The 13245-nt window shown below is 34.9% G+C and overlaps 1 protein-coding gene across 1 annotated transcript; it reads left to right on the top strand.

Annotated features, from left to right (window-relative positions):
• Positions 1-5424: 5424 nt before the first annotated feature.
• LOC117632592 (cyclin-U4-1-like) lies at positions 5425-6503 on the top strand. Its single transcript, XM_034366119.1, has 2 exons — positions 5425-5788; positions 6227-6503. Exons 1-2 carry the CDS (start codon positions 5454-5456, stop codon positions 6501-6503), a joined length of 612 nt encoding a protein of 203 aa, XP_034222010.1. The 5' UTR covers positions 5425-5453.
• The last annotated feature ends 6742 nt before the right edge of the window (positions 6504-13245 follow it).

Consider the following 13245-nt stretch of genomic DNA (forward strand, 5'->3'; position numbering starts at 1 on the left):
TTTCTAAAAGAAAATGGGATTAAGCATCAGTTCACAGCTCGGTACACCCCACAGCAAAATGGTGTGGCCGAGAGAAAAAATAGGACCATTATGGAATTGGCAAGAAGCATGTTGAAGGCAAAAGCAATGCCTAATCGTTTTTGGGCAGAAGCAGTGGCATGTGCTGTATATCTCTTGAACCGTGCATCGTCCAATAGTGTGGAAGGCAAGACCCCTCAAGAAGCTTGGAGTGGCCTCAAGCCATGTATTAGTCACTTAAGGATATTTGGCAGCATTGCTTATTCTCATATTCCTGATGAAACAAGGAGAAAATTGGATGACAAATCAGAAAAGTGCATTCTTGTTGGGTATAGTGAAAAGGCCAAGGCATATAAGTTGTTTAATCCATTGACTAACAAGATTATTGTTAGTCGTGATGTCAAGTTCAATGAAGAAGAAGCATGGAATTGGAGTGAAGCTGAAAATCAAAGTCCAATACTGTTGGACATTGGCCTTGAAAATCCAGATTTAACTCCACCAACAACTTCATCATCACAGGAATCTTCATCACAAGGGTTATCATCAACTTCTTCTAGTGATAGCAGTGAGGAAGAAGAAATTAGCAGAGGACAAAGGAGATCAACAAGAGCTCATCAACCATCCACAAGGTATCCATCTAGTGATTATGTTTTGATCACTAATGGTGGCACAAATTTTGCTCTATTTGTAGATGCAGACCCAATTATGTTTGAAGAGGCTTCAAAGGATGAAAAATGGGTGAAGGCTATGGATCAAGAAATTGATTCCATTAAGAAAAATGACACATGGGAGTTGGTTGATCTTCCTCAAGGAAAGAAGCCTATAGGAGTAAAATGGGTGTATAAGACCAAGCTGAATGCTCAAGGAGAAGTTGAGAAATACAAAGCTCGCTTGGTAGCTAAAGGCTACAAGCAAAATTATGGAATTGACTACAATGAAGTTTTTGCTCCAGTTGCACGCTTTGACACCATCCGAATGGTGTTAGCTCTTGCTGCCCAAAATTGTTGGAAAGTCTTTCAAATGGACGTTAAATCAGCGTTCTTGCAAGGTTTTTTGGAAGAAGAAGTGTATGTTGTTCAACCTCCAGGTTATGTGCAGGGAAATGAAGAAACAAAAGTGTGTAGATTGAAGAAGGCTTTATATGGTTTGAAACAAGCTCCAAGAGCTTGGTACAGTCGGATTGATGCATTCTTCCAAGAGTATGGGTTTCACAAATGCCCATATGAGCATACTCTTTACACCAAAAAAAACTCTCAAGGTGAGATTTTGATTGTCTGCTTATATGTGGATGACTTAATATTTACTGGAAGTAATGCTCAAATGTGTGATAATTTCAAGATGATTATGTCACAAAGATTTGAAATGACAGACCTTGGTTTGCTTCATTTCTTTCTTGGAATTGAAGTCAAACAAAATGAGAATGGTATCTATATTTCTCAAAAGAAATACGCAAAGGAATTGTTGAAAAGGTTCAGGTTGGAAAATGCAAAGTCAATTGCTACTCCAATGGAGGTTGGTGTTAAGATAGGTAAGAATGATGGAAGCACAATGGTAAATCAAACTTTGTTTCGAAGTCTAGTGGGTGGCCTCTTGTATTTAACTACAACAAGGCCAGATCTTACATATGCAGTAAGCTTCCTCAGCCGTTTCATGGAGTCACCAAAAGATGTTCATTGGGAGCTTGGAAAGAGAATCCTAAGATATGTGGTTGGAACCATTAATTATGGTTTGCATTATTATCCTGTTCAGAATCTAAATTTGACTGGCTATAGTGACAGTGACTTGGGTGGAGATGTTGATACTTGCAAAAGCACATCTGGTTATGTCTTTAGCATTGGCTCAAGTGCGATTTCTTGGTCCTCCAAAAAGCAATCTATAGTGGCACTTTCCACTACAGAATCTGAGTATGTTGCTCTTGCATCAGCAGGTTGTCAAGCTAGGTGGCTGAAAAGTATTTTAGAAGAGATGGGTCAAGTTCAAGAAGGACCTACAAAGCTGTTCTGCGACAACAAATCAGCTATTTGTCTTTCCAAAAATCCAATGTTTCACAGCAAGAGTAAGCATATCAAGATCAAGTTCCATTTCATCAGAGAGCTAATCAAAGATAAAGAAGTTGAGGTTCTGTATTGCAAGTCCCAAGATCAGCTGGCAGATTTGTTCACCAAACCGTTGAAGAAGGAGCTGCTCATCAAGATGAGAAAATTAATTGGCGTAAATGAAGTCTAGCTTAAGGGGGGATGTTAAAGTAATTTAGACTTCATTAATAGTCGGCTGGTAACTTGGAAATAGTTGGCAGTTTGTTGGTAGTTGTGTGTTAAATTAATGGTGTGGTAGAAGTTAGTTGAATTAACTATGTTTGGTGTTAGTTGTGTATTTAATGTGTTAGGTCGGTAGTGGCTATTATATAAAGCCACCATTTTCTCCTCATTTGAAAAATCAAGGAAGGAACATCATCATATCAAAATAGTATCCCACTACTTTTCCCACTACTTTCTGTTTTTGATTATCACAAGAGAACAAGTTTCTTCTCTTACCCATTATTACCTCCACATAACCGTACCCACCACCAATAATATCATTCTTTTATTCCATCACAGGCTTATTATATTCTATCTTTTATATCTTAAGCAGAGGACTAAAAGCTTATTTGTGTCCAGTATTGTTGTGAATTAGTTTGTTGGGATGTCTGACTTCTTATTCCAAGCTGGCTAGCGACCCCTCACCATAAAGTTTTCTCGGATTGGACAATGGACTTTTCATTATTTGATACAAAACTAATAGATAAAGGCAAAGACTTCAAAAGCAATAAAATAATTGTGACTTATTGTTTTTTCTTCGTGCCTTTCCTCTTCTGTAGCCACCATGAGGCCCACCTGATCTGCTTCTCTTCAAAATATAATTGTCACTTCTTGTATTGCTTATCTTCTTTAACCCGCCTGCAGCCAATAACTCTGGTTTGCTTGGGCCCCCAACTGTTGACTAGGTAAACCTGATTGTTGATGGCTTGTAGAAAGGTCATGAGGGCTGGCTCATTACGCTTGATGCTTAGATTCAGCCAGAGTCATCACTATTATCGACATGGGGATCTTCGGTCCATTAGGCAGAGGACCCAATAGGGCCCCGGGTTATGTACGGCCGGCCACAGTACAGTGAAGGGGTTTCACTTATTTGAAACTCATATTTAAAGAACCTCATGCCTCCCTTCCATTTTAGGGTTTTGATCATTTTTGGGTACATGGTTGAGAGGAAGGGTGGGCATCAATTTGGCTTAACCAACTAAACAGGTCGAGGCAAACTGTAATGGCTGGTTTGGTTTGATTTGGTCTTGACCAAGAAAACAGTTAAATAGTTTAAAAATCGAAATTGATCGTAATTTTGTTTGGTTTGGTTTGATTTGAGCTTTTGCAAATTGGCTTAAACTGAACTCGATGTTTAATTTGAAGTTTGATGAAACTTTAAACTCTGATTGCTTGCACCATCTATTTAAGGCTTCATGATCTCTTCATCCCACAATCAAGTTGGTGAAGAGACTTGGAGTGGAGGTCACATATATCTTTGTGACTTGGGGAACTTTCTAAAGTGAAGGAGAGAAGATCAAGCTTGAAGCTTCAACAGTCTTGGTGAAATAGGATACGGTTGAAAGAGTAAATTCCATCGCCTATTCCTCTCAAGTTTTTGTTTTTAATTTCTATGGCACATCAATCACATGACCTAGAAGAGACTTGATTTAATGCTTGCTTTGCCATAATTTATTTATGTTATCACGAATCTTCAAATGAATCTTTATATGAACCACGGTTTCCTTACCTCACCGGATAAATAGAAAAACATGAGATTCGACAAAACCACTAAAAACATTATGACCAATGGAGGAGCCACCCCTAGGCTAGGATTGGCCTTGTCTAGAATTTTAAAGCCCTCCTTTACTACATGCATGCTATGATACAAAAATAATTATAGAGAACGTGCAATTCAAATTAATAGCCTGAAATGTATTGTAACAAATTAGACATCAATGAATTAGAAACATCTTGTCCATAAGAGGTTTTAAATAGTAGTGTATGCATTTCTCATAGTGTTGTATTTGGGTAATGATCATGGAAGGAGAATCCAAAAAATGAACAGTTACATACTTTATAGGCAAAGTAGTGTGTTTAAGTTCCTCTTCAAAAATTATAGGTGAGCTAGATATTATAACCTTAATTATTTATAATTTATAGGCTTTTTTTTTTATTTACTATCTTTTATACAAACGATATTCTACTTTAATTTAATCTAGAAGTAACTCATCACTTCATGCAAGAAAGATGCTTTTTTTTGTTGAGAAAAATCAACATTAGAACAATTTATATGCTTTTCTTTTCTTTTCCATGTTATGCCACCGAATTGTATGGGAATCACAACACATGCAAAGATGCAAGATCTCTTAGAACGTGGGGCCCCACATTACAATCACAATTTTTCCAACATGTTATCACATGATTGGCACAGCATGCTAGCACAATTGTCACAGCGAATCACCAGAAAATCCCACATTCATTTTAAGTAAAAGACACTATTAATCCATCCTTTCTCCCTCTCTTAAAAGGTTTGAAGTCTATATATAAAGCAAAAGAAAGAGAATGGTAAAATATTCAAAATATCAAAAAATGCTCTTTATTAATGAAAACATTAAGAATTGAAATTATTAATTAAATAAAGATAATATGGTATTCACACTTTTTCATATTAAATAAAATAAAATTAAAAGAAAAATCAGATAATGAACCTATTTTTATGGAATATAATTACCTATTATCTTTTTTAATTCTAAAATAAATTAAAAATTTTTTTTTTAAAAAAAGCATATCACAGGCAAGTAATAAGAATAAGAAAAAGAAAAAAATCGTTTACCCAACTCAAGATTCAATCTTTTTTATTTGAAAATAAGACAATTGAAAACCCCACTAAACCAATAAGGATATGTAAAGTTCTAATTCCAATTGTTGAGGCTATTCTGGTAATAAGAACCTACCCATTAATGCTAACTACCTTTTTGTTTAAACTGTTTTTGTTTTCTGTTTTTTAACTTTATTTTTTATAATCGAAATAAAAAGAAAAAGGGAGAGCAAAAGAAAAATGATTGTGGTAAGAAAATATTCCATGTGAAAATACATAGAACAATGTGGAAAAAACAAATAAAATATAAACCTAAAAAAAACTAAATACAGTTTTAAATCATTTTAGTTTTTAGTTTTATAAATTTCCCTTTGCTTTCTCTTCTTTGACCTCTATTATTTCTCATCCTCCCTCCTTTCTTTAACTAAAAAACCAAAAACCCAAAATACTAAACACTAATTCCTAACGACCCTTTATATATAGCCCAACAGAAGCACTAAGCACCAACAGAAATTCAAAACACTTGAGAATCAAACCAAAACTTGCTCTCATCATCAATGGCAGAGCTAGAGAACCCAATAGTGATGACAAAGGTCATCACATTCCTCTCTTCCCTGGTTCAAAGGGTGGCTGAATCAAATGACATCAATTGTGAATTCCAACCCCAGAAAATCTCAGTCTTCCATGGCCAAACCAGGCCCCCCATAGCAATACAGGGCTATTTAGAGAGAATTTTCAAGTACGCCGATTGTAGCCCATCTTGCTTAATTGTTGCATATGTTTATCTGGATCGGTTTTCTCAGAGGCAACCCGATTTGCCTATCAATTCGTACAACGTTCACCGGTTGCTGATTACTAGTGTCATGGTGGCAGCAAAGTTCATGGATGACATGTAAGTGTTGAAGTTGAATTTTATTAGCTTATGATGAACAGAGTTTGGAAAATCTCTTTGGCTTTGAACTTTTGGTGTTTGAGTTACTTAGATGATTTTTTCATTCAAGTTATTTAGTTTTAGTTACATAAATGAATTAAGCCTGGGAAATTCATAGGGAGATCATTCAAAGATTTTGAATTTGCTTATGTGGCCATTTTGTATTGTGTTCATCTAAATATAGAAGTTTTGGAATATTCTATTTCATGCGTGAATGTAGATGGAAATTGAATATGAATTTACTGGAATATTTTGGAATATTCTGGCTCATATATGGTCATCACTCACAGAAAATTTTGTGCAATGTCAAAGCTATTTTTTTAGTTAGATCTATTTTCAATTGGTTTATCCCCAAATATGTATGCCAGAATTAACTAATTTCCATGTAATATTATTCAGGTACTACAACAATGCCTATTATGCAAAAGTTGGAGGCATCAGCACAATAGAGATGAATTTTCTTGAGGTGGATTTCCTTTTTGGTTTGAACTTCAACTTAAATGTGACCCCCTCAACCTTCACCACCTACTGTTCCTACCTCCAGAGGGAGATGCTCTTAGTGCAGCCTCCTCTAGATTCTGCAGATTCTTCTCTTAGTTTAGGCAAATCACTAAAGCTCCACTTGTGCTTTGATGAGGGTGAAACCTCCCATCAGCAACAGCAGCTAGCTGTTTAATTAAAAGCTCTTAAAAGTAATATATTTGGGCTGGCAAAATGAACATTAGATATTTTTGTGCGTTTTCTTTTCTTTTCTTTTTTGGGTTTTGTAATTGAAGTTATGTACAGATGAGTCTTGAATTTCCAGTCTGGAGAAGCAAAGCCATGCCTCTAAATAGCTTGTTTGGTTTATATATACTTGTTCTTATCCATAAATGTTAGGGTTCTCTCTTGACTCTTAGGTTGCCACGCATGCATGGCAATTTGCTCATACTTGGTCAGAATTTCGAAGGAATTTGAGTGGCGAGTATAAAACCTTATTTGGTGACATGGGCAAAGCACTCTTTTATTTTATTGTAGTCATATTTTGGTGTTGCAAGTTGGTTTTGGTTGACACTTATTGATCTTGAGCTGGGAACAACGAACATGTGCAATCATGGGCCACTGATCCGATCTGATAACCTGTTAAGTTAACGAAATAAAGTTGGATCTTGTTTAATCCGATTCGATAATAATTCGATCTGATTTGATAAAACATATATTTTATTTTTACTTACTTAATATATAATGTAACAATCTTGTTAATTTTGAAAATAAAATAAAAATATTTTTCAATTATTTATATATATTACATAAAACAATTCGGATCGGCTTACCAAATCTGATAACGAATAATTCAAAAAATCGAATATTGATCTAATTGATAATGATCTGTCATATTTTTGGATTGAATCGGGTCAGATTTCAAGTGCTCCGTTCCATCTCTGACTCATTTACAGGCCTATTGGTAGGGGGAGAGAGAAGAGAGAGAAGTTTAGAACTTAAATTCCTACTAGTACTGAGTTAAAATTAAAAAGGCTGGCTTAGATCAATGATTTATTTTCCTAACAATCTTCATTTGAGAGTTCTAGAATCCTATATAAATTGAATCAAAGGGTATGTTTACGTATCAGTAATAGAGAAAGTAAAGAAACAGAGAATTTTGAAATCGGGGAACTACTGAATCGGTATGGGAAGAATAATTCCTATTAAGCTGTTTACTAAATATCTGGAATTAGCAAAGGAATGGGGTTGATTCCCATTGTTATTGTTTACTAATTTTCATGAATTAGAATCAAAATTAATTTGATTACTGAAATGCTCTACACATTTTCACCACAGCACATTTATAATCTCAAATTGGCTAAGAAGACCAAACTAATCCTGTAGCAACTAGTAAGGTTCTATAAACATGAGGACTTAATATGCTGAACAAAATGAACAATAAGAGCCCAGTTCAATGATAATGTTAATAACACCTTTGTCCAAAGCCAATTTCAAACGAAAAAATAAACTCCAATAAATATATATACCTTTCACCTACGTAACTAATAAACAATCAAATAATAATAACCCGCATAATCTTCATACAAATAAATACATAATCTTCATACTACCAAAAAAAGATATATATAATCTCCACAAAAGTCTTTATCCATGACTGCACTTTGTTTTGTGATGAATGTGAAGACAGAAGATAGAAGAAGAAGAAGATAGATAGATAGATAGATAGATAGATAGAACGACTTACATAGCACAATGCGTTGTTACTGCTGTCTTGGAACTTCTTGGCATGAGTTTTGTTTTTTTAGGGTTTCTGGTGTTTTGGAATTATGGTAAAGTGATAAGAGTATTTTTGGAAGTTATTAAGAGAAAACAGGAATGTGAATTGTATCGACTACTTCCCCTTAGATGATCTGATACCTAGTTTTGAGGGGATGTGATTGCGGATTTTGAGGTGGGGCCTACTTATTTTTTCATTCCTGATTGTAAGTAAACGCAAGGGAAGTCAGGAATGGAAATCATTCCCTTTCCTCCCATACCCATTACTGATAAATAAATGGAAATCATTCCCTTCGTGTTATTGTTTGTCCCAAAAGTATTCACGAATTCTCTTGAGTGATCCCACTATATGCCCTCATTGGAATCAATGACGGATCTAGGATTCGAAAGCCGGTTGAATGAAACTTACATTAAAAACTTGACATATAAGTGAATTTCATTAATAAACATAGAAAAATACACCCAGTCAATAAATATAATAATCATTACCCTCATCCGTCAATAGATGTCATAAGCTACATGGGAAGACACCCTCTTCAATCACACTCCTTGAAAACCTTGGAAAACTTGACCTTTCCTCTAATTCCCTGAACGGAGAAATACCCATTTTGTTTGGGGACTATATTAGAGTTAATGTCTGCAATTCCAGGGTTAGTTCATGTTGATCTGAGCTCTAATAAGCTAAATGGTACAATTCCATAGTTCCTCTTTGATATGAAGAGATTGAAACACTTGAATCTTGCGAACAATGACTTCCATGGATTTTTGCTTTATAAGAAAATTGTCAGTGTTCAAGATTAGCAGGCACATCAATTTGTGCTATAACCACTTTGTTTTGTCATCAAAATTGAAGCTTGGGATCTCTCCTTGTGACAAGAGTGGTGGTCATGGGGAAGGGGGGGAAAATAAAATCTACTAGGGGGTGGGGCGCTAGCTAGTTTGGGATGATATATATTTTTCTATTTTTCTATAGTTGCAGGCTGGGGTGGAGGGTAGAGGGCGCTGGGGTTCTGGGTTTGTTGGGACAATGGTTGTGAGATGAATTTGAGGGTTGGAGCTTGCGGGTGGTGTTCATGGGAAATGGAGGAAGAAAGAAATCAATGGGGGAGAGGGAGAGGGAGAGGGAGAGCGTAGAGGGGAGAGAGAGAGAGAGTTTAATTTTTAATTTTTAATTTTTAATATTTTATTCATATTAAAAAAAAAAAATTTTAAGAGAAACTATGAAACCCATAGTGCCATGTAGACAACTAATGGAAAGATGTGACGAAAACGCTAAGAACAGAATCATATTGTAACAAATATAAAAAATCAGGGTACGTGATTATAAAAATAAAAAAGATTGAAACTAACATGTATTAAGAATGTAATCACAGAATATTAAACTGTAATTAACAACACCATTGTTTCTATATTTTAGGAAATTCAATTAAAGTCAATAAATGTTGCCAGCTGTCCCGCGACCACTTCCGGCTGGCCGGCCGGACCATTTCCTGACAGGACCCGACCCAAATTCCCCTTTGGAATCCAAGCTGAATCCTGTTCATGATCGACACATGGCAGGTGCCGAACACAAATGACCTGGTTGCCCTTCTGGTTACAAACTTAATTTCGTTTTAGCCTCGATTTCTACAGAAAATTTGATAGAGTCTCCCCTGTAATTTGTTCAATCCCAAAAATTTCACCTGTCAAACAAGCATATATATACAACCCAAGTTCCAGCATGCATATATATATATATATATATATATATATATATACAATCAACGGTAAAGTTCGAGCCCAGGGGCAATATCAGAGTATCTATATAGGTTAATTTACAATAAGAACATTTGGAGGGTCAAGGACCCTACACTAAGCTGAAGAGATGCAGGAAGCAGAAACTGCCCTGTGGTGGCTTTCAGATGCATGTCTACGGCCTGGGGGCGCAAGACATTTAAAAGGTGAGTGGACCCAAAAACAAAGTTTTAAGAAAAATAGCATAAGAACATACTAACCCCACTGTAAAAAGAGTTACACAATATATATATATATATATATATTTCAAGCATACTCATATCATTTTTAAACTTTTAAAAGCACTGAAATCAGTTTAAAACTACCACCTAGGTGCACCCCTTAAATTCTGTCAATTCCTGATATCCGTCAATTCCTAATAATCCGTCAATTCCTCTGGCAGGTCTCAGTGACACAAAATCAACCCAAGCCGCAAACTGGCAGGATTCAGGGGACCGTAGTCAGCCTGATCCGCATTCCTTGCTCCCAAGGTCCGGGCGTTCCAGAAACTCGTGAGGCAGATGTCAAGCGCGCTGACAAAACTAAAGGCAAACTGGATGTCGGTGGACATCGTCATATCTGAAGGCAACTTGTTTCTATAACTGGGTACCTAAGGTGGCTTAAGAAAATCTAAAATTTCTGAAAGGTCTGATGAATAACTGAATTTTTTATTAAATCTAGAACTCTGCTGCCATTTTATCTGATATAAATCTCAATCTTTACTTTCCATATCTTTTTAGCATTTTAACTAGGCAGCATATAAATAAAGATATTTAACTTCAACAAAACATGCTAGGAAAACCATAATCAATAAAACTTATTCAAGATCAAATAATGAAATTCATTTGCATAAAATCATTTATAAAAGAAAAGTCCACTCACACTGGTTCGAGCTCGCTGGACCTTTTGAAGGTCCCTCCTGCAGGTCAATTGGTGCCCGGGTGCCTGATTCAATTATTATAATAATATATATATTAATAAAACTGCTCGATATAAATATTTAAATAAAACTCTGACCCCCGACTCCCTGAAGTGTGTGCATCCAATTAAAGTTACTCATATGCCCACATTAACGTTCCGTTAAACCTAGGACACAAGTCCCAAGAGTCTGGTCTCAAACGGACGGTTGGTTAGGTCTCAAACGGATGGTTGGTTGGGTCTCAAAATTACTATCGCTTTTAATATTAAAAAATAAAAAAAGAATTACAATAATGTAGTATTTTATTATTTGATTTTATATGGGTATAATTAAAAAATTAACAAACTTTGTTTTGTGATAACTCAATCTGATAGTTTCGTGAACCTCATGAATGTTTTGTGATAAAGGCCATTCAATAAACTTCACATAAACCAGAAGTTGACCTTTCACAAATTCAGCTCCAAACATTTGCACATTTTGGCACCAATACAGCCGTAATTACGTTTGATGAGGACAACAAGAATAAAATAATTTATTTTTATATGACTACTAATAACTACCGGAGTAGAACCTTTAAATAAATTAAATTCATTTTCAAATTTAATTTTATACATACACAGCCAATAAACATGGCTCTTAATTTATTGCAAGAGCAAAAAAAACGAGACCCACACATTTGCCAAATAAGAAATAACAGATTTATTAACGATTTGAGTAATGGAGAGTCTTATTTGTAAGATTTTCATAAATTTGAATACCAGTTAAACAGATCTTTAAAAATTGAGTATGAGTTTATAATGACCCGCATAATTTAAGAAATTTACGATAATTGATCCAATACATACTAACGAAAATGCTGCTCCTTCTATAACTTATATGTTATTGGTTACAGAGCAGTCCTACTACTTGTGTGTATATGAAAGACGAAATTAGATGAAATGGAGCTTAATTAAATGCATCAAGTATCAAATCTAATTAAATCTGTTGTTGTCGAAAATGTGAATTTAGAGCTAGATTTACATTATCGCACTCCCAATATAGTTCTCTACTTCGATATGTTTTTCATTCAATTTTTACAATTCAATTTATTCTCCTTCTTCATATCCTAATTACGATCCTTATCATATTATGTTTTCAACACGTGACAATCACGTCTTTGTGATACAAAATATTCTTTTTACGATTACGAGAAAGGGATAAAATCACAACGAGTACAAAAAAACAAATTATTTGATAGTGAAAGCAAATGAATGGTCCGTAATATCTAAAGAAACTTCAAAACTTTACCATCACCGCATTAAAGAATTTGTGTTTAATTTGAATTCTCATCATAATGAGACGTGCAAAAAGTTCAAAGTGGGAGTCACAGAAGAAAAGCAATTTCTGTTCTTATGTGGCTTGATCATCATAGACTGCAGAGAATACTGCCAATGGAAATTAAACTGACCGAGGCAACCACATGCAGATGCAGGCAATCTCTCCTTGTTATTGGGTAATATTGTCTCGTAATTACGTTTAAGTTAAAAAAAGATAATACAAATTGAGTGCTATTATTTTCATCCGTGTCCAATTTTCCCACTCACTTTATCTTTAAAATTTTAAAGAGAAATTTATCCCTTTGTAAGGCTTCCAAGGACATACATAGCCCACCTAAGGAAAATCTAGAAACTGGACTTATCTAAGAGCAGTTCCAGCAATGGGTTTTGCCATGAAAAAAGGCCCCCTGGGCTGGAAACACTCATTTCACCAATCAATTGCAGCCATGACAGGAGGTGGGCTCCATCAAGATTGGATAGACACAAAAGTAAGAACAGCCCGAGCTATTGCCCCGGGGCGTTGACGCCATCTTGACATCAACAAAGAAAAAAAATGGACAAAATTCTGAAGAAAATAAAAGCCAAAAAATTTAATTTAATTTATTTTTTATAAATACCTAGCAACAGCTCATTCAGCTTGCTCAACTTTACCCAAATGATTTTTCTACACAAGAACTTGAGGTACTTAAAGATCAACTTCAAACTTATATTGATGATATGCATTCCAACACCAACTTTTCAAAATTACAAGGTATTGCTACTCTTGCGCAAAAAAATTAATTGAGACAAAAAAGGACATAAAATTGGGAACATAATGCCACTATTGTTTATCATTCTCATATAATATTTGGCGATAATAACACTTCATAATTGCGAAATATGCCCTTAAAGCCAACTAATTATGTGATAGTTATAGTTAAGGACATCTTTGATAAAAGACATATTATGTTATCAATGGACAAGAAAGGTTGTTTTATACATTAAATCATCCTATATTATCTTTAAATATGTAGAAACCATAGTCCAATAAATACACAAGTGGATATGAGAGTTATGTAATGAGATTGCATACATTGAGACTTCTCATCATCCCTAAATCTTGAATATGTTTCTAGTCATAGGAATATTGATTGAGCGTCAATATTCCGCAA

Source organism: Prunus dulcis, chromosome 6 (genome assembly GCF_902201215.1).
Source record: "Prunus dulcis chromosome 6, ALMONDv2, whole genome shotgun sequence".
Lineage (NCBI taxonomy): Eukaryota > Viridiplantae > Streptophyta > Magnoliopsida > Rosales > Rosaceae > Prunus > Prunus dulcis.

Excerpts from the sequence above, each read along its gene's own strand:
- LOC117632592 (XM_034366119.1), top strand. The coding sequence starts at position 5,454 with ATGGCAGAGCTAGAGAACCCAATAGTGATGACAAAGGTCATCACATTC. Across the intron at positions 5,789-6,226 it reads GCAAAGTTCATGGATGACAT|GTACTACAACAATGCCTATT; the intron begins GTAAGTGTTGAA and ends AATATTATTCAG.